Source organism: Prinia subflava, chromosome 9, assembly GCF_021018805.1.
Source record: "Prinia subflava isolate CZ2003 ecotype Zambia chromosome 9, Cam_Psub_1.2, whole genome shotgun sequence".
NCBI classification, from domain to species: Eukaryota; Metazoa; Chordata; class Aves; order Passeriformes; family Cisticolidae; genus Prinia; species Prinia subflava.
Genome location: NC_086255.1, coordinates 5,360,469 through 5,382,212, shown reverse-complemented (window position 1 = coordinate 5,382,212; position 21,744 = coordinate 5,360,469). Strand labels below are relative to the sequence as shown.

The following is a 21,744-nucleotide window of genomic DNA, read 5'->3' as shown; positions in this document are numbered from 1 at the left end:
CTTTCAAGATCTGTAATGTACCACAGATGTCAGGTTCAGGTGACTGTATCTGTTGGCTCTGTGTGTTTGTGTAAATTGGCAAGGATCCTACTGTACTTCCTCCTCCTGGATTTCTACAGAGGTGTTTCGACAGCCCTCAGCACCTTCTGTGGTACAGTTGGAAATCCTTAGGAGAAGGATCCTCCCCTGGTGACCCTGCTCTCACCCACTGCCTGCACAGTCCCAGCTGCAGCAGTTCCCTCTGGGCCCTGAACTCCTCCAGCATTTCCATGTCTGGGTCTTTGTTTCTGTTTGATATCAAAACACAGATATCAAACTGTGATTTCAGTGGATTTCAGACTCCAGCTCTGTATTTGTCCTGGTTTAGGGCAAATTTGGGAGCAGCAGATCCACTTGGGCCGAGGGATCTTGCTAATAACTGGGATTTTGTAACTGTGCCTGTCTTTGCCTGATATTCTCTACAATGCTAAAGGAAATAACACAAAGTCTTGTGGTGCAGCTTCTGACAAGTCTGATGTGCAAACACACAGAGCAGACTCAGCTTCTGTTTTTCATACATTCTATTTTCCCTCTACAGACACCAGCAGGAACCCAACTGTTCACTCTCCTCACACACTGCTGACTTTGAGGAACCTAGCACTACTGGAATTTATTTAGTGCAGATGAATAATTCCTTTTTTTCTTTCTCTCACTATATTCCACTAGATGATAGAAACAGAGTGCTTCAAGGAGCTGAATGTATTTGGACCAAATGGTACTATTTCACCAGACCTAAACAAAAGCTACCCCCCAGAGCCACCCAAGAAAGGATTGCTGCAGAGAATATTTAAGCGACAGGTGAGATCTTTTATGACTAAGATCAGGAAACTCCTGTAGATGCCTGGTTTCACAGCCCTGTTCTGGTGATATTTCTGCTAGGAGAAAGGCAGTGCATCTTAGAGAGGGCTGGCTCTCAGATTTACCTCCATATCTAGGTTTTTTATCTACCTTGTGTGATTTTTTTTTTTGCCACCGGCAGTTCCAGTGTTGCTCATGAGTTTTGTTTCCAGCAGTTGAAAACTTCTCACCCAACCTATTTTTCAGTGATATGAAATGCCTTTTGAAAGGCTGAAATGCCTTTTGAAACTGTTCTATGGTTTTAAGAAGTTCCCTGTGAAAATCCTTGATTTATGTATTAAAAAAAAAAAAAAAAGAAAGGAAAATGCACATTTTGAGGGAAGTAGTCGTGGCAGGAAGCCAAGACAATAAAGAGAGCAGCCTGGATAAAATGTGCAGCTTCCATGAGGCACCATGGCACCACTTGAAATGTCAATAACATTCTTAGACTGGTCTATTTCTGTAGGGTAAAAGCCATGCCTGAGCATTGGCAGGTATCCTCTGTATTATTCAGATTTAGCAGATACTGACATTTTGCAGTGAATTGATTTGGCTCCTGGAGCTGGAGTGAGTCTTCTTTGCTGCATTCCTCAAGAACTGCCATGGTTCTGCTGACCTAGAGAGACTACAGGTAAGAAAGTGAAGAATATTTTGCATCCAAAGATCTTCAAACAAGAACCTTGCAGTCCAGTCAGTACCATAAAATAAACAATGTTGGATTAAAAACAAAACTGTGGCGTATTATGGAAATCTAATTGTCATTTTCTTCCTCTTCCTACAGCATCAGAACAATTCAAAGAGTTCTCCAAATTCAAAGGCCAGTTTAAATCATCACATAAATTCAAATCACGTAAGTTCAAACTCCACTGGAAGCAGCTAGTTCCAACTCAGTCCTATGAAACAACATGTTGCATCCTTCCACTATAATCTCTGGAGCTTCTGTGGATGAGAGAGCCTCCACCATTGAGTGAAAAAAGAAAATCTGGATCTCCCAAAATGGAGATTTTCCTATCCATTCCTTCCAGTGGAGCCTCACATTTTAAGAAGAAATTTCCACTCAGGTCTGTTTTTGGAGGTGGCACTCAAGACTGTGTGAATCAAATTTGTCTCTTTAGAACATTGCAATAGAAATTCAATGAACATGACTACTTGCACGTATTTAAATAGCATCATACTAGAACTGAATTTTGTCTTTATTATTTTTAAAGAAAAGTTTTGTAAATTTCTCTATTGTCTCAGTTTACATTTTGTACATTTGTATTTAAATGAAAGTCAGACTTTGGAGGTGTATATTTTCCAAGCAGCAGCTGTAAAGCCATGTGTTTTAAGACATTTTTTTAAAAGAAACAAAATGTGACTCAAGACTTCCAGAGCCTCAAACGAGAAATCATTCTTTTTAGCAATTCTAGAACATTCTTCATAAATCACTTTACCAGACGGGGGTTTATCGACATGCATTTTTATGGAACAGTTTATTCTTAATTATTTTACATCTGTATATTTGGGTTACAGCAACACTGCATACATTTCTCCTCTTCATTAGTTTGTAATGTCTCGCATTAAATGCTAAAAGACAAGGTTTTGATGCATTCAAGAATGCAACTTGCTATGCTGAAGGTTTGTGATGTCTTGGGACCAGCACAGCTGAGATTTGCACTTATGTTGTTATTCCATCAAAGGCTTTTTAGTTAGAAAGGGAGCCCTGTTTTAAGCTCTTTTCCTCCACTAGTGTTTGTGCTGTGTCTAATGACAGATAGAACAAAGCTGAGGGAGAGGTGACCAGGAAAGCAAATGTCCATTTATTTTTCTAGGACTTCAAACCTGCACCTGCTGAAATGAGAGCAAAACTCAAAGTATTCTCCATGCTGCAGTGAAAAGCCCAAGGTCTTTCCACAGCTGTCCATATCAAAGAGGCAGCAGGAGGGAAGTTCAGCAGTCTGGTTTGTGCCAGCCATGAGATTTGTGACAGCTTTGTAGAGCTGAGCTGTTGATGTTCAGAGTGGGATCTGAGCTGCTTTTGGGCAGTGGCAGAACCTACAGGCTGTGCCTGCACTTAAAATACTTCCATGTGTCCTGCAAACACCCCCTGACACATCCCCTCAATTAGATCTTCAGCTGAATAAAATGCCAGTGTGAAGTAGTAACTCCCTCTTCTAACTCCATCATTCTTTGTCCAGGATCCTTTAACCATTGACAAAAACTCTGTCCTCACTAGGATGAGCAGGATCAGGCAGGATCAGTAGCAGTACCTCAGCCATCAGAATCATGTTCTTCTCAAGTATTTCACTATTATTGTTAGGAATAGCAGATCAAAAATATGGTTACTTCCACGGGAATTGGAAAACCTTTGTGCCCCCAGCTGCAGGCAGGATCTCTACAGCCCAAAGTGTTCTGTAGAGTGTCTTGGTTCCCCATACTCTTAACAATGATTTTTTTATACCTTTGGGTCATCAGGAACATCTGAGAGCCACCCTGGTGTGTCTAAAATCCTGTTAGCCAGTAGTGGAGCTACCCTAGAGTCCAAGGAAGCAATGTCCCAGTGGGAGTCTGAACAGCCAAAATTCATTAGACTGCCATGTGGATGTTCTGTGTGGCCAGAGCTGAGGGGGAAAAGGTTCATGGTGGCAAATCCCTGAGTGAAAACACACAGGAGTGACATTGTAAAGCAGCTTGAAGTTGTGAGGCAGAGACAGAACAGGAACTTGCATAGAGCAGCTGACAGAGAAAAGTCAGGACAAGGAGATGAGGCTTCAGCCATTCTCCTATGTCAGATGGTGGCATTGCAGATCTTACAGATGATGCGGGATTTTAGAGATGTTGCTAATTTGGCATGTGAAGAGTAAAATTTTCATTCTTCGCCATCTCCCAGTATTGAAAAATACCAGCAAATCCCTTACTGAAAGCTGGTGAACAAATTGCAAATGTTTATTAGAGCTGGTCTTACACCTTTTAGATGCTACCAGCCTTAACTAGTGGTGGGTGACATTTTAGGGACACCAGTGAATGACAGCAGTTGTGCCTTGTCCTGCTCTCCTTTCAGCCAGGACAGTCCTCATTCAGCAGCTCCAGGACTCTGGCAGTGGGGACTTAGGGACAATGGAAAATACTGGAAAGATGAGAGCATTCATTCTCCCTGGATACCTGGAGGTCGTTGTGCTAGGGTTGGATATCCTGAATTCTTGAGGGGGCATGGAAGAAGGATGTTTATGTGCACCTGAAGGCATCAAGCCTGGGATGGAGCCCCTCTGAATCTCATCTGTTTGGGGCAGTGAGAGAGGAAGGGGAGAGACAGAAAACACCACCAGCTGAGGGAGATTTTGTGCCACATCCCTTCAGTGTCTCTGTCCTGACAAACTACAAATGGTATTACCCTGCTGGGGTGACAGACTTCAGCACCCAGCCCTGGAAGACTTAAAATCCATCAGAAGTGCTGATGACCAGTCCTAGGGGTCTTCTTGTCATGGTTTGTCTACAACAAAACCTGCAGGATCTCTTTCTTGTTGGTTCTTACTTTTGTTGGGATTTTTTTTTAATTTTTTCAGCTTTTTTTAATTTTTTTACCTTGCACTCAGAGCTGCAGTCGGAGCACAGTCCTTGCACTTCCATTGTGTGACCAGGCGCAATTTTGGCCCAGAACTCAGGGCTGAAGCCCTGTCAAGGCAGTGCCCTGCACAGCCAGGCTTCCACAGGCATTTGGCCATTGGCTCCATGGAGTCAAATTTAAAAACCACTGGGAACTCTGAAAAAAACCCTTACAGTTTCATCATACAACCTTGGGGAGCATTGCAATGAGATTTTTAGTATTTTGATCCCAGGTGAATTTTGAGATGGGTTTGCACTTAACAAAGGAGTAGAAAGGAGTAGTTCTGTAATAGGTTCCCAGACTGATTCATTTTCTTTATCTCCTCTTCAGTTACCATCCAAATCCTTTCCAAAAAATGCATATGCTCAGATCTGGTTGCTTGTTTTAAATAGACAGATGAGCAAACATAGCCCTTTTCAAGAATGAGATATCTTCTAGAATCTGGTCCTGAATTATGCAAGCATGCCTTTTATTTTTAAATCTTTGTTGAGCAGTCTGATGAACACTAATTAGTTTACAGACTTTCATGAGTCAGGTGTTTCCTATTAATTTTCTGCAGTGTCTCAAGGTTCACTTGAGTCTTGTAGCATTTTTCCCACTGTTGGATGAGAGGCTTTTTTTAAACAAAGGAATAATGAAGGAAAAAAAAAAACAAACTCTGAGATGTGCACTCTTGACCTAGATTATCTAAAAAGAGGTTTTTCACAGGAATGGCCATGACTCAGATGTTGTTTCTGAACAAAAACCTGTTTGTGAAGCTCAGAAAGGTGTGAAGATAATCAAACCTAACAGGTAGTGCAGCTCAAACTGAGTGTCAGGGATCTGCAGAATTCAGTATCACAGAGTTCACCTGGCCCTGCTGATTAGGGACTCCTGGTTCCTGCCAGTTCAGACATAACAGCTCTCCATAAACACAGCTTGATACCACCTCAGTTTGCAGTCACCCCAGAAACTATGAGAGAGAGCCATCAGCAGTAGGAACCAAACTTGGCTGACCCTGATTTGAGGACACTGATTCCTAAGGTCATTCACCCAAACCCCAAGATCCAGCTCAAATTCTTTGCTCACATTTCAAATCCAGTTGATCTTTTTCAGTGGCCATGCCTCAGCTGAAAAAACCAGCAGGAAACCAACCTGCATTGGTGGTAAAACCACAGGCAGGGTGAGGCAGACACAGCAGCTGTGAGCTCTGGGGGACAGCGTGTGAAGTCCCAGGGTGTGTGACTCTTCAGCAAAGGGGCAGTGGCAGCTGGCACCACACTGCTGCACGTTCCTCCCTGCGGTCATCGTGTGTTGGTCAGAGTTCCTTCAGTGGGGAATTGCACACACAAGGCCCGTGGTTCAGGACAACACTGTCCCTCTGGGGGCCAGAGGGGACAGCTGGATGAGGCAAGCAGGGATCCCCCAGCCTGCATGGCCAGCATCCCCAGGGCTGTGTGTGCCAGCCTCAGTCAGGAGCTCCCTGCACAGGCTTTTCTGGAAGAGCAATAAATGCACAACTGCACAGAACAGCTGCTGCTCCTCACCAACATCCCTGGAACACGTGGCTGCAGGAACAGGCTCTGTTGGCAGCAAGATGTGGGTGTTTCCAGCCCTGCTCCACAGTTAGCTGTGATGGTTGTTGTGTTCAGTTAATATTTGTCATATTCACTTAAGTTACTCAGTGCAGAGGAGATTATTCATCAGGCATTTGCCATACAATCTTTGGGAAGACTGGATTTTTCTTTGGAAGAACATCCATTCTGTCTCTTGCCATGTGGACCATCTTCCATCATGCAGGGAGGTTCATTTGGCAGTGAATTTTGGAAGAACCAGTTCAGTGGCTCCATGGAAATCAGGAGATGCCAGAGTTGTCTATCTCAAGCCTTTCACAAATATGACCTTAAACTTAAAATACTACTAAAGATTTAGAGTAAGGAGAATAATTACTAACACCCTCATGCTAAAGTTAAGAGAAATTCTGCATCAGTTTAAAACAACTCTCCTCTTTTGTGTGCTGGGCAGGACATACTTCCTTTTATACTAAATAATATTGGAGTCCTGGCTGGTAATAATTGTCTTTCCTTAAATGCAAAAACTGAAAAGATAAAGAAATTGGTTCAGAGAATTTTTAAATTATTTCCTTTAGGGAAAATAAAAAATTTCATCAAAGAAGGTGAAAGCCAACAATATGCTATAGTATTATGAGCTGACCTCCCCCAAATGTCTCTGTGATAATACAAATACAATCTGCTGCAGTTGGATCAGCTAAGCTGGTGTAGTGACAAATGGGCTTTTATGAAAGAAACAATTTTAAACAGATTGCTGCCTATTCATTAACATGAATATTACTGCTGGCACATATGTATTCTCCTTGCTTTATGTATTAGAGCCAGGAGTGATGGTTTGTATTCCTATTCTGTGTTTTTCTTCACTGCCCTGGGCAAACCTCTGTGCAATTTTGTTTTCCCATTCCCAAACATGGAGGGATGCTCTCTGTCTGTCAATGGAAAGCACTTTGGAGTTTGTGCATAAACCAGATCAGTATCAACTCTTTGTATTATTATTTAAATGAAATAGGCTTAGTATAGCTGCTCTTTATTTACATGACTAGTGAGACGACTCTCCTAAATTGGGACTCTTTTTATTGTTGGTTTGTCTTAGTTCCTTAGAGATACTGAAACAGAACAAACTGCACTTCTGTAAGACATCTCCAGCAGACAAAGAGGTGACAGTGCAAATGTTTAAGTATTTCATTTCAAGAGCTGGCCAGTAATTGTGGCATTCACATGAAAACACTTCCTCTGTTTTTAGAATGGAGATAAGTAGTTACAGGAAGGGAATAAAATTACATTCATTGGTTCAACTTTTTTTGGCCAAGCCTGCAAAGATTCCCTAGGTACCCATTGAGAGAGGTGCTGTGTGAAGTCCCAGAGATGGATCTGTGGCAGAATGGGTCTGGAAACAAGAGGCAACATGCCTGGGGTCAGTGGGCTCCAGAGGGCAACTCCAGGTTTTCTGGAGTGGTCCTGTAGAGAAGATTCACTCGCAGAGAGGAAACATCTCAGGTAGTGGCTGGATGGCAAATGTGTTCTCCTTTCTCATCACCCCACGTGCAGCTGTTAGATATGTTAATTAGCAAGCTCAAACGAGTTGTTTCATGTGTACCGAATGGGGTCTCCCTTAATTGCATTTCTTTTAAACACTGGACACTCTTCTGAAAGACTGAACATTTTAGCCTTTTGAAGATGAAAGCTGTAAAAACTTTGTTTTGTGTTTCTGAGCAATGTAGATAGACCTAAAGAATTCATGAACTATCATGTGGTTGCCCATATCTGACTAATAATTAAATTGTAAAATTGCAGTTTCATATTAGGGTTAGTCTTTTCACCTGCTTTAAAAATTAAAAATCATATTTGGTATATAAACACACACAGAATATCCTTCTGACTGAATTTCAAGAGCATATCCAGGAGTAAATGTTTTTAAGCACTTCTAATACTGTAGTCTATAAGAGGAGCAGACACTTCTAAAGCAATGTTAAAAGTTGTCTTTCATAACTGAGTCAACAGATCATTTTTGTAATAAACTAAAGCAAGTGTTCTCAGTTAGAAGAGCTAGTGGCTGTTGATATTGTACAAAAAAAAAAAAAAAAAGTCATTCTAATATCCAAAGGGTTAGGGGTGGGGAGGGTCTGTTTGGTTTTGTTTCTCTTTCCAGGGAGATCTTTAACATTGTTTGATGAAGCTAGTTTCATTTTGAGATTGTTACTGAAGATAAAGGCTTCTGTGTTCTATGGCTGCTTGGATTCTTCGTACATAATGTCCTAGTAATGTCACAGTGCTGCTGTATTTAGATCAAACCACTGTTTTGATTGGGTTTTTTGGCTTTTTTTTAATAAATTCCTTAATTTAAATACATGAAAACTATATGTTTTGCTTTAATGAGGCACCTAATCAAGCAGAGATTCCTCAGGTCCTTTGGAAGGTGCTTGCAGTGAGAGTGGGGTGCAGCCCATCCCTTCCTGGATGCCTTTGTGGCTTCATGTGGTTTGTGTTTTCTGTCCCACCACGTCTTCACAGAGGCTGAGGGAACCACAAACCAGCCTGAGGTTGTGCCTGGCTTTGTGCAGGTTCTGGTTCTCCTCAGGTTGTGTTTTCCCCGAGAGCTCCTTCCCTCCCCAGCCTCCCTCTGCACCGTCAGCCAACACAATTTTTGCAGCCCCAGAGGTAAATTCAGTGAGGGGGTGACAAAATCACAGCAGGCTGCAGAAGGCGTGAGCTCTGCTTTTAAAGTGAAGTGAGCACTGCCTGGTTTGTGGCTTTGCCTGAGCTCCAGTCAGACACAGAGAATGTATTTACAGAATTAAAACAACAACCAGCCAAAGGTGCCGTTCAGTGTTCCACACAGGTAGATCTCAAACAAAGAGTGGCTGCAAAATCACCAGCAGGAAAGTGATGATGCACTGCTTTTTCTAAAAGAGGAGAAAGAAAAACTTTTCAGAGAGGCATAAAGAATATTTTTATGAGACTACTAATGGCAAGCAGTGTCTGCATTATATTTCATGGAAGAACACTGAGAAAACAGATTATCTGCATGAAAGAAGCAGCTACATCCAACAGCTAAACTCAGTAAAACCCGAGGTAATAGACTACATAAATTCAGGTCATGCATATTATCACTTTCCAAACAAACCCAAGCCATTTTTTCACAAGGTTTTAACGATCTGAGAGGCTGTGAGATGAAATTTTATTTCTTAACAGCTCTTGGTGTTTTGTTTTGTTTTTTTCTCTCTGTAACTTCGTGTGTTTTCTGTGCAGCAACATCTAGATTTGTTCCCTCCTGGGACATCTAATCTTCTTAGACTTTTCCACTGTCTCTGACATGGGATGCTCAGCTTCTCAGAGGAAAGTCATGACACTATTTTGAAGGAAATCCAATTTAAAAGGCACATCAACTTTTTTTAATTCCTCAGGGGTGCTTTACAGATGAAAAAATACCATAAATGGGCCTGACTCTGAAATTTCAGGTCTATGGGGTTCTTCTAGGGGAGGAAACACTACAAGTTTCTGCCAAGTCAGAGTCTGTTTTTTGGGGTTTTGAAATTCTCTTTCACATTTGGTATTCAGTACAAGTAACAAATAAAATTTAAAAATGGCCTGTTAAAAACTGATGCTCTGAATTGTCTTGAGTGGAGAAGAGGAACTGCCCAGAGGCTGAGCAGCTTGAATAGCCCAATTACAGATGCTTGGGTAAATCACAGAACCATAGAATCCTTCAGGTTGGAAAGGACTTTCAAGATCATCAGGTCAAACTTTTGACCAAACACCACCTTGTCCACTAAACCATAGCATTAAATCATTTCTGGAACTCTTCCAGGGACTCCATCACTTTCCCTGGGCAACCCATTCCAATGCCTCACCACTCTTTTAAAGAAGAAAATACCTGCTTTTCTGGTTTATTTTTAATTACAGTTTATTGGTGCTAATTTTTTACAAAGGAAACTTTGTAAAAGGAAGCTTTATTTTCCTTTGCTGTCAGCAAATGTCAGTCACCCCCTGACAGTGCAAGTCTCCACATACCTCTGTTAATTTAAATGGCAGAGCTCTGCAGAGAGGCTCAGGATGCTCCAGACCTGCTAATGTGGGGTCATTGCAGTGTGACAGTCATTAAAATATCAGGAGCAAAAAGGCAGGCAGTTTCCCTTTTCTGAGAAGCTCGTAGATCGGAAATGACTTGTGAAACTAAACTTCAAAAGAACACATCCAAGTGTCCAGAGCCACATGTTTAAGAAATGAAAGAATTAAGGTTGCCTGTGTCCCATTAATACTGTCCCTTTCCCCTCATGCACTGTTATTATTATGCCCTCACATAATACCATATTATTATGCATTCATTCACTCCTAGAGGAGAAACTAACCTCTGGCAAACTCACAATGAAAACCAGATGCATCCCTTCAGTGGCATCTGCTAATATGTTATGAGTTTCAGACTTTCATTTAAATCTTTAAAAAAAAAATCAAAATAAAAATATTTTCCTGCAGGGGAAATCTCACCTAATTGGCTGCTCCCTCCATTTCCAGCAGGAACTGGGAATTCAGAAAAATTTATTTAGCCTAAATATTTAGTGCTTTCTCCCACACACAAATGACTGAGAGCTCTCAGTATCCCATCCTTGTTCCCTTAGATTATCTTGATCCCAGGATGGGGGAAAGGATGTGGAATGAGTCCTATATGCTTCCCTTCCCTTTTTGGGGGGAGGCTCTTGGCTCTTTCCTGAGGGAAGTGGCAGAAGGATGTGAGATGTTCCTTCATCTGCCTTCCCCTTTCCTCCTATCTTCACAGTCTGAAAAACACAAATACAAAGCCCAAGAGCTGAGGAGGCAATGCAGAAGAAATATTTCTGCAAATAGGTGTTGAGAAGAAGGAAGATGTGACCTGCAGAAGGGACAAGACACACCTTGGGGCAAGTTTCACCAGGGCTGAGGAAATGGGAGGAACAAGGAGGGAAAAGGGACCACGAGGAGTCAGCACTGCAAGGGGTGAGGTGTAGCCAGGGGCGTGGTTTACTTGTTAAATCAAAACAAGCCTGAAAACAGAGAGAAACATCAATTCAAACCACAACTATAATGAGGAATTTATTGCTGATGATACCACAGGCAGTAATAGATCTTTCTGGAAGCTTACAATCATTGCCTCGTTTTGGATCTGGTGTTCTCTGTGGAATTAAACACTGACATTTCCCATAGTAAAAAGATTCAGCTGCAGCTGACATTTTATACTTACAAGACCATGATAAACATTAAAATACAATAAACAATTTGGAGTTCAGATTACATCAGGAATTCACTATGTGGTTCTTGTATTTACAGTAGGAAAGAGGGAAGGAGCCTTCTTTCATACTTAATTCCATCATTCTAACATAAATGTAGCATTTTTCTCCTCTTTGCTCTTGTGGTGGTTTTTGAAACAAGGGGGTTTGAGTCTGCAAATAAAACCATAATGGCTGATCATATTTAAAAGTAGATGTAATGTCTGTGTTTGCTTCTTCATGCATCAGACTCTTGCAGTGTGATTACATGAGGCAATGAGTGAAAATCAGTAATTTTTCATCAACTGTTTGCATCTCTGTCAGAAAGAAATCACAGTAAGAACATAAATTAGTTGGGCCACGGTGACATCATAAAAGCAAGAGGCTTTAAACAAGCAAAATAACAAGGCAGAATATAACAGTCTTTCTTCAGATTGATTAACACAAACTGCACAGCAGGAAACCAGCTACTCCTCTGATACTAATCACCTTTTTTGAAGGCAACTTAAGTATTCTAGCAATACATGCATGTATTTAGAACACTGCTATAAGCTGCACCTATGGCTCAATCATGCTGATTCTACCCAGGGAATAATTGAAAACAAATATATGCAATGTTAATCAAGAACTATCCCAAAACAAGCACCTTTCTGCTTCAGAGGGGACTGGTGTAGATGAGCTAAAATCAGAATGGTGCTGAACAGGAACAACTCTTCCTGGGACTGCACAAAAATCCTCAACCAGCTCCAGCATCACTTCTTTTGCACAAACGCCTCTAGAGGAGCAGCGATCTGCAACGTCAGAGGGTCCAAGAAGTCCCCAGTGAGGATCTTGAGGACGTTGTGGATCTCCTTTTGGCCCTTGCACTCGGTGCCCCCGTTGCAGTGCTGGTTTGCAGAACTGCAGGGCTGCTCCCCCTCCGTGGCATGGCCCAGCAGCAGCAGGGCGCTGCAGCTGCTCCTGCGCCGGCTCCCTCTCGCCGCCTGCGTCTTCTCTGCAAACCCCTTGCTCCTCCTGCTGCACCTCTTGCTGCCGTAGCTCCCCAGCTCCAGCAGCCTCTCGTTGAAGTACTCCTGCAGAGGTTTGTCCTGGAAGCCAGGGCTGCTGGGCTGGTGGCCCTTCAAGCAGCAGCTCCCCAGGCAGTGGGACAAGGAGCCTCTCCTGGGGAAGGTGCTGAGCCGTGGTGAGGAGTTCTTCCCTCTTTCCAGATCCTGGAAGATGTGGTTGAAGGCAGGACTTCCCAAGTAACTTTTTGACAACTGTTTTAAATAGAGGGGGAGGGAGAGGCAGAGTTGGGGGCAGAAGGAAATCTGAATTAAAATATATTGGCTTAAATAGAAATAACATCTGAGGTATAAGATTCCATACAATAAACAGCTGTTAGACAATGTTTGAGATTCTTAACCCAAACTGCCTGAAGACCAAGCAGTTTGGTACCAACCCCTCTCTGGAACAGTGGGCTGAGGTTAATGCTGAGCACTTTTATCTCCAGCTGACTGTCACCCACTGCCACAATTTTGTGCTGCCTCTGTGAAAATCTAACTTTTTGAAGCAATTTCTCACTTGTCTGTATTAACAGAACTTCAGGTTTATCTTTTTCAAATCCTATTAGCTTGCAGCTACTGTTTCCCAAGGCAAAGTTTGATCCAACTTCTAAGAGATTAATTTTTCCCCCCAGCCCTTTCTGTAATCCCAGGTAACTGCTGAACTCAGTGTATTTTTACAAGAATTGCAATTTTCACATTCAGCATAATTCTACATTTTAAAACTATTAAATTTAGTATTATCATCATCATCATCCATATACATATGCATCATATTTTCTCCTTCTTTCCCATTGCAGGATGCCTCTCTCCTTTCTAAGCAGCCAAATTAATACTCAAATCATTTAAATTGTAAAGAAAGGTCTGGTCCAGCCCCCATTGATACACTTGGGTGTCTTTAGGTTGATTTCAAGGGAACGTCCACGTGGTGAGTCCTTTTATTGACTGGGAGATGAAGCTTTGGCAGAAACTCACCATGTCAAAGGCTGCCTTTCCACAGTTTAATGCCCTCTGGGTTTTCAAAATCCCTGCTCTGCCACTTCCACCTTTCTCACAGGTACTCCAAGACACCCTGGCCAGTCCCAAGCTACCAGAACAACAGCTGGTTTCTGTACAGTAAGTTAGGCCAGACCATGGCTTTTTCTCTGAAAACCTTTGCAGTTTGGCTCCAGAGAAGAACTGGTTTATATTACATTACTGTTTCTAATCAATAAAAAGAAAGACTATACTGTATGTAGATGACAGGCACAGCGGGGTCATGGAACATTTTGCAATCATTTATTACGCCTGACAATGCCTTTGGTACAAAAAAAAAGCCATCACTCAAGCAGTTTTTGACAAGCTCTAATTAAGTCTAGGTCCTCGCTAAGGGTCCAGCCACAAATCTGGTTTGAGAGCCCAGCAATATCTCAGTAGGGCACTCCATCATCAGCCCCTGGCACGCTGCCTGCTCGTAATGAATGAGCAACATTGAGCTCAAATGAGAAATAGTGGGTTGGACATGCCATATAAACTGAAAAGCAATCAAGATTTTTGATCTCCCACTATTCCATCATACTTTGTTCTGGAGGGGACCCAGCAAATCTGATGTCCCTGCCTGGAGTGGTTGTGCTTTTGGAATAAGTTAGGTAATTGAACACTTAAAACTGACCAAAGCAGTCTTCTTAACTCAAACTCCTAAAAATGGTTTAAAAAACAAAATAAACCTAAAAATAATAATCAGCTTTTTAAATGTAGCAGAATAAAAGCCTTTCAAGTTAAGTTTTTCAACACCCAACCACAGCCCAGACGTTATTATCATATCAAACATCAGCTTTCCAGAACATAAGGGAACTATTCATCCTGCAGAAGAATAGGTAGCAGTCACCATATATTGCAGAGAGAGTTCTGGCATACAAACCTTGACATCCTGGAAGCCTGGATATTCTGGGATGATGGGCAGGGCACACTTGCTGGCATTGTTTGACCACTCTGGCTGGACAATCCTGCGGGAGCAGCTGCAGCTCCTGGAGGGAGGGGGTTGCCCCAGCTCAGGTGGATTTTCAGAGACACCGAGAGGTTTGCAGTCTTTTATGTAGCAAGTCCTCAGGCACAGCGTCGAGGCAGGACCCTCCATTTCAGCAGGACCCAGAGGAGTTTAGGAGCAGTGTGTATTTCAGAATAACCCTAAAACCCTCCCTCCCAGTTCCCCTCTAATGCAGGATCTGCTCCCGGGGTACGACCTGCGGTGCCACAGGCACAGCACAAAGAGCTCCCAGCACAGGCAGAGGATGCCTTTGCAGAGCTCTGAGCCCCTCCAGCCATTAACGCTGCTTTTATCCTCTGAAAGCTCTTCGCACAAGGTCGGCAAATCTGTGCCAAGAACGCAAAAGGTTCTGGGGAGAGGGGAATTTGCGGGGATTAAGGAGTGCCTCACCGTCACCTCACACGGGCTGATGCTGCTGCTGACGCGGGGCAATTAGAGCAGATCAGCAGCCGCACCAGAGCCGTCACTCGGCCCATCTGGAGCAGCAGATCCCTGCCCTTGTGACCGACCAGGGATCCCTGACACCAAAACACCCGCGGCTGTAGCTCAGCGAGGCCAGAGGTGAATTAGGGCAACGCAGTGAGCAGTCTAGGGAAGACAGTGTAGCTGTCTAGGGAAGATGCCGTAAAAAATTCCTCAGGAGAAATCCTGCACCTCTTGGCTTCCTCAGTGTGGCTGGAGATGGGCTACAGCCCTGGAGATCTGAGAGATCCAAACTGCCTCGCTGCTTGTGTCAGGAGAGGGATGCTGTGCCTTCAAACAGCCCAGCACCAGTGCATGTTTGGCAAGAGATGGTGGAAACAGCAGGATTCCTCTCAGCCAGAGCTGAGCAAATGTTCCCAGCAAGAAGCCATGGCTGCCCTGAACAGCTTACAGCCCACGCATGGCAGAGCAGGGCAGCCAGGGGAGCAGCTCCCCACTCTTGATTTGGAGACACGTTGGTGGTATCATCTGCTGGAAACAGATTAATATGTGTAGATGCAAGAGTTGGCACATCACAAGCTGTGGCAGCACAGGGCTCCTCTTTGTCCCCAGTGACAGGGACACCTCCTGCCTCTGGGAGGGCAGCACCTCCAGTCACTGCCCCTCTGGGCCAGTTTGCACGCAGGGCTTTGGCTCTGAGGGATGAATTGTCTCTTCTCCATCACACAGCATGGAGTAATTACTGTGCTCACTGGTGCTTGTGGAAGGAATACAGAAGGGATTTTCCATCTCCTCACCCTCCAAGGCTTCTTGCTTATTCGAGGTATTCATAAATGTTTGCCCACTCTGAATACATCCATGTAAATATTTTTGGGTGTCCTGGATGAGCTAGAGATCCTTATCAACCCAGGGTATCTATGTTGGGTTGGATGGATGATGCATGCTCGTATTCAGAGCCCTGAGTTTGAGCTAAAGAGCTTTGGCTGTGATCCATTAGACCATCAGCTGGATTCAGGTGAGTGCTTTAGGCTCAGGGCAGGACCCCAACAGCAACACCCCCCTGGCTGCTGGAGCAGCAGGTCAGGAGTGGGACAGGAGCCCAGGGAAGCACTTCCACCCAGCCCTTCACTGTCCAGCTGCAAAGGTGCAACACTCTTTTTTTTTTATCTGCTCTTTTTTTTTTTTTTTTTTTCCATTTGAAGGTGAAACAATCTCAGTCAGAGAACAAAACTCTCCAAGTGAGTGGCCATTGCAGCTGCACCCCCAGCAGCCCTCAGGGGCCAGGGTCTGTGTCCACAGCTCTGTGTGAGCCACATGCAGATTCAAATACGAGGCTGACAGTAACAATTTGCATGTGGAGATGTCACGATGCTCACAAAGGTTCACAAAGAGATTCACAAAGTAATGGATCTCTGAGTCATCCCTGCTGCAGCCCTGACTGTTTACAGTGCTGTTGTACACACAGTGGAACCTCCATATAGAAACACCATGTGGCCTTGCTAGGAGTACCTGAGAAAAAACTTAAAGCATCAAAAAATTTCCTGGCAATGAATTTTCCCCTAAAAGGCTTTCCTTGTCCCATTTGGCAGGAAAAAAAAAAATATACATTTTTTTACTACTCATCCTTCCCAAATTTTCAGATACTCGCTGAGCCACAGCTGTTATGAGGATGTGTTCCAGGCAAACCCGGGTCAGTAAGTCCCTGCGGACAAGCAGGAGGAGGGTTTTGTCTGTGAGTCTTCAGAGCAGTCACTGCCTCCAGGTGAGAACGTGCAGAGACAGAGCGATCTGCCTCACCTGCCAAGGGGCAGAGAACGCAGCAGCAGCAGGAGCCCGAGTGATTTCACTGGAGACAGAGTTCTTTTGTTTCACTGATCCAGGTTCTCGTGGTGCTGCCCACATTTGTCACCCGGCCCAGACAAACGGGAGCTGTGCGAAAGAGCTGCCGCTGATAGGGTTGGCCACACATAAAAAACTCCCTCTTCCCATTTAAACCTGCAGCCTAAAACCTCTCATTATCAAACCCTGCTGTCCCTGAAAGCCTTTCCCTGGTTCAAGTGAGACACCAGCAGCTTTTCTCTTGTAATTGCGCATTGTGCTTAATGAATGTGCGAGTGCCACACACAATGGGCGACCTGCGAGGGGCTGCGAAAAACCAGCCCCTGCTTTAATGGGAGGTTCTGATGCTGCTCCCGCAGTCTGAATCGGAGTTCTGTTCTTTTTCGAGGTCCTTCTTGTCCATACAAGGGGGCCAAGGCAGTTCTGTTTTCAGCAAAACTCTCCATCCTGTTTAATACACAACTTTGTGTTACCCTGTGAGCCTCCAGTGAAAGGAAACATGGTTTTCAGTAAGGTGTAGGCTTCACTGGTTACCCACCTTATCTACCAACCTTTGGATTCTTTTAGAAAGAATTTTTGGATGTTTTAGGGGACAGTCACACCCCTCATGTCAGATAAGGATGTGCACAGCCTGCATCCAAGTCGAGGGATGCTCTCCTGTAAGACTGAGTGGAGCAGCAAACTAGAGCAAACATCCACAGCAAGAACAAAGTGAATTGCACAGCAAATCTCTTCCTCAGTGCTGTTCAAAGGATGCCACTGCTGCAGCACACTGTCCTGTGCTAGAAACAGTCCAGGGTCTGCCAGGACACCAACAACAGTCCTGCTGCAACCCCCAGAGCTCAGCAAATCCTCTGGGAGCTGCTTTAGTGCCCACAGAGCAGGGGCTGCTTCCCTGCAGCCATCCTGCACCGATTGTGATGTAAAGCTCTTAAACTGTGAGCAGTTTTTGTGAAACTGGGATGAGTGCTGGCTTGTAACACCCAAGGGCAGAGACAGAGAAGTCAGTCCCAAATCCCTGATAAGCCAGAGCCAGGCAGGATTGCAGGGAGCCAAGCAGAGCTGAAGTTCCTCTGACAGGGTTTGACACAGCGCAGAAGTGGGAAAATGAGAGTGAACACACCAGCCCCATGGCTGCTGACCACGGGAGCAAAGTGTGCCATGAAAAGAGAAGCAGTGAGCTGTTCCTGGCACACAACAGGGCCCTGGTCCCTGCTCCAGGGGTTGGGGGTGGGAGCAGAAGCAGAATTGCAAACAGCTGAGTCAAAATTTTGTCTCCTGATGTTACTCAGTTCCTCATTTAGAAAAGGCCTTGGTCTGGCCCTAAAAGAAGTCTGGGCTCTATGATTGCCTGTGCATCCTGAGTTCCTCCAAATCTGGAGGTGAGACTTCACATCACTTGCAATTATCTGCCTTCCACTTGCCAAGAAGAGCTGTGTGTATGTGAGGGGAGGGTGAATCTATCCCCCATTTTACTCTGCAATCACAAACCCCTGATCTCACTCACACTTTTTTGACCTCAGACCAAGTTTGATGCGTCTCTTTCCTTTTTTAGACAGTTAATACTCTTACAAGGAGGAACAGATGGCACCCGTTTGCAGATGTCAAACGCTTGCCTCACGTGGCACGTTCACTATTGGATTTTCACCAGAGGCTCGTGGCCCAGATAGTGAGATTTTAGTCATAATCACCAGCTTGAAATGTGAAACAAGCACTCACTGACTAGGTCTGGCCACAGTTCTCACACTTCTCCTGATTCTTTTTTAAGTCATTTTTAGATTGGAGTACAGAACAGGGGTTAAATGCCTGGAGTGCAGGAGGAAGAATATCGGAAGTGGGTGCTAAAGAAGAGATGGAAAAAGAATAATAATAATAATAATAATAATAATAATAATAATAATAAGTAGCTGCTGCACTCGTGGGAGGGAAAGGGCAGGGCTGCATGAGGACAGGACCCACATTTCTCAGTGCATGTGAGGCTGACTTGGGAGCAACTCTACGGGTGTTTGTGATGAATGCTCTGATTTACACTGATTTACACTCTGATTTACACTCGGCTATCTTTCCATGCAAACTTCCCCAGGGAAGCAGAGCAGGCAGGACCCTTCTTTGTGCAGAACAAAGCAGCTGTGAAGTTTGCCGCTGCTTCATCCCCCAGAACCCGGCTGCGGGGCTTTTGTTTCTTTGTTTCTTTTCCTGGTTTTGAGTGCAGTTTCTTTCAGCTTCCTGGCGGGGTGGCTGAAGGCACAGGGAGCTGTTCCCTCCGGAGAGGTGTCCTTGCCTCTGCTTGCAGCCGGTCCGTGTCAGGAACCAATCCACCCGTGCCTGTTTGGTGGCACTTTAACAACATTACAATCTCCAATTAAAGTGCTCTACAAGGTGCAGAAGCAGCCTCCTCCCTCTCAATTGTGGAACACAATCACAGTGCTGACTCTGCCACACGTTTTGGGCTCATCAAGCCAGTGTGGTTACTCCAGAAGCCCAGAATGCCTCATCTGCCCACCTTCATCCCGTGGCAGCTTCAAAAGCACAGGGAGGCATTAGCAAATCCACGGCCGAGCATCCAGGGGCAGGGAAAATACGGCGAAAGTCAAATTAAATGTCATGAACAAGGTGGCTGCTTGTCGGGTACAGAAATGGTCGGATTCACTTCACAGACACACTCATTTTGTCTGTGTTCAGTGCCTGAGCTGCCAAATCTGCCACACTGAAGCACAGAGCCAGCGAGGGAGCTCCCCATGCTGGTTCTGGCAGCTCAGCAGGCTCAGGAGCACCACATCTCTGTCCCTCATCTGGTGCTGCTTCCTGGGGACCAGCTGAGCTGCAAAAACCTGAGACAATGCAGGGCTGTGATAATCAGGACAGTGTTTGCTGTGGAAAGCACATCCCTGAAACCAGCTCTTCTCAGAGGTACCAAAAATGTCACAGGCAGAGAATCAGGGTCATGAGCACGATAGGAAAGTCCAGGTAATTTTCACTGGGGCTGCTGCCTTGGTGGCCACAAAAAAAGTCATATCTGGGTCACTGCCACCACGACTCTTCCCTCCTGGGGAAGGAAGGAAGGGGATTTTTTGCTTTCTCTGAGAGTTATGAGGCCCAGGCACAGGGTGCCCAGAGCAGCTGTGGCTGCCCCATCCCTGGGGGTGTCCAAGGCCAGGCTGGACAGGGTTTGGAGCAACCTGGGATAGTGGAAGCTGTCCCTAAACTCTAAATAAAACACAGAGATAAAACAGAATAAAACACTAATCCCCAAATAACACACAAGGACCCCTAAACCCCCAATAAAACACTGAGATCCCCTAAACCCCAAATAACACACAGGGACCCCAAAGCCTCAAATAACACACAGGGACCCTTAAACCCTAAATAAAACACTGAGATCCCCTAAATCCCAAATAACACACAGGGACCCCAAAGCCTCAAATAACACACAGGGACCCTCAAACCCTAAATAAAGCCCCCAAAATCAGCCGGACCCCGCGCGGCCCCAGCGCGCCCTCTGCCGGTGCTTCGGGGCCCCGCATGGGCCGGGGGTCCCGGGGCTGCAGTGGGGATTTGGAGTCTCGGGGCTGTCATGGGGATTTTGGGGTCTTGGGGCTGCAGTGGGGATTTGGGGTCCTGGGGCTGCAGTGGGGATTTGGGGTCCTGGGGCTGTCATGGGGATTTGGGGTCCTGGGGCTACCATGACAGCAGCAATGTGGATTTGGAATCTCGGGGCTGTCATGGGGATTTTGGGGTCTTGGGGTCGCCATGGCGATTTGGGGGTCCCAGGGCCACAATTGTGGTTTGGAGGTCCAGGAGCTGCCATGGGGATTTGGGGGTCCCACTGCTGCAATAGAAGTTTGAGGTCCTGGGGCTGCCATGGGGATTTGGGGTCCCCACAGCCACAATAAGGGTTTGGGGTGCCCCCTGTGATGGGGTTTGGGGTCCCGGCTCTGCCGTGTCACCCTCGCAAGGAGCTCACCGGGAGTGGAGCTTCACCACCCTCCCAGGGAACAATTCCTGCTCCATATCCCATCCATCCCTGCCCTCTGGCAGTGGGAGCCATTCCCTGTGCCCTGTCCCTCCCTCCCTTGTCCAAAGTCGCTCTCCAGCTCTCCTGGAGCCCCTTTAGGTGCCGACAGAGGCTCTAAGGTCTCCTGGAGCCTCCTCTTCTGGACTAACAGCCCCAATCCTCCCAGCCTGTCCTCACACGGAGGTGATCCAGCCCCTGAGCATCTCCACAGGCTCCTCTGGTCCCTGTCCCCGCTGTGCTGAGGACACCAGAGCTCCATCCTGCAGCACGGCAAGGAGAGCATTTAGCAAAGTGTTACCCCTGGCTCCAGCTGCAATTTTAGGTGCTGTTTAAGCCTCTGAAAATCTCAGCATTAATGTAATGGTGGGGGTTGTGTCTCTGGCTTCTGTCAGTTCAAACAGGCATCTGAGACAGGTCCCCAAAAAGCAAATCTGTTAAATGGTGCTAATTCAATGAACCTGCAGCAGATGCAAAAGCTGTCACCTGATTAAATCACTCTTAAATTAGTGCTGTTAGCTGTAGGAATAGAAAATGGGGCTGCAGCCTTGGTGGAACACGTGTTTGCAAATCCTCCCGAGTCAAATGAGCCAGGGCAGTGCCAACCTGTGGCACCTCCAGGCTCCCAGAAAGGATCCAAGGCAAGGTGCAGCAGAGAAACCTCTGCCACAGCTCCTTCCACGTCAGCAGAGCTGCTGCAGACTGAAACCTTAGCCTCTAGTCTTGTTGGCAAAAAACAAAACCAAAAAATACCCCCAAGCAAAACCCTTCTCTTTAGTTTTAAAGCAGAACTGTGTAGTACAGCCCAGTGTTAAGGGAAAAAAATAATCATGGAACAGGTTACATGGAAAACAGTGATGCTCACCACACTGTGAGCTGTGATTTTCCTTTTTTCAGCTCATTACCAATTACTTCTCCTTCCTATCACTGTCTTTTTTCCTTTGTTGAAAACTGGTGGTTTTTGTAAGTTATGTAGGAAGGTTTGTAGTCCAGAGGTACAGCCACTCCTGCCCACTGTATTTATAAGCTTTGAAGGAGAATATGAAGAGGAGGGAAAGAGTAATAATCCTGGTGCAGGTTATGCCTGTGCAAAATGGAAGGGTGAAGGAGCGGGGTGGAGACCACACAGAACAAAGAGAGGGTGGGTGTGAT

The 21,744-nt window shown here is 45.2% G+C and overlaps 2 protein-coding genes across 9 annotated transcripts in view; one reads left to right on the top strand and one right to left on the bottom strand.

The window, feature by feature from the left end:
- Positions 1–4,424, top strand: part of GRK5 (G protein-coupled receptor kinase 5) — a 150,733-nt gene extending 146,309 nt beyond the window's left edge. For 4 of the 8 annotated variants that reach the window (XM_063405206.1, XM_063405209.1, XM_063405211.1 and 1 more), the window contains 2 exons: positions 706–837; positions 1,658–4,424. In XM_063405206.1, the coding sequence (XP_063261276.1) occupies positions 706–837; positions 1,658–1,756 (231 nt within the window). In that variant the 3' untranslated portion in view covers positions 1,757–4,424. Of the gene's footprint in view, positions 1–705 lie in introns of all 8 variants that reach the window. The other 4 variants (XR_010081281.1, XR_010081280.1, XM_063405208.1 and 1 more) reach the window with 4 other exon arrangements.
- Positions 4,425–11,071: 6,647 nt separating this feature from the next.
- Positions 11,072–14,494, bottom strand: LOC134555120 (uncharacterized). Its single transcript, XM_063406476.1, has 2 exons — positions 14,193–14,494; positions 11,072–12,508 (listed from the first exon to the last, which is right to left on the bottom strand). Exons 1-2 carry the CDS (start codon positions 14,406–14,408, stop codon positions 12,002–12,004), a joined length of 723 nt encoding a protein of 240 aa, XP_063262546.1. The 5' UTR covers positions 14,409–14,494; the 3' UTR covers positions 11,072–12,001.
- Between the last annotated feature and the right edge of the window lie 7,250 nt (positions 14,495–21,744).

Bases quoted from the DNA above. Each gene is read 5' to 3' on its own strand.
- LOC134555120 (XM_063406476.1), bottom strand. From the start codon at position 14,408: ATGGAGGGTCCTGCCTCGACGCTGTGCCTGAGGACTTGCTACATAAAA. The intron at 12,509-14,192 runs GTTTGTATGCCA...TATTTAAAACAG, and splicing joins CAGGCTTCCAGGATGTCAAG to TTGTCAAAAAGTTACTTGGG.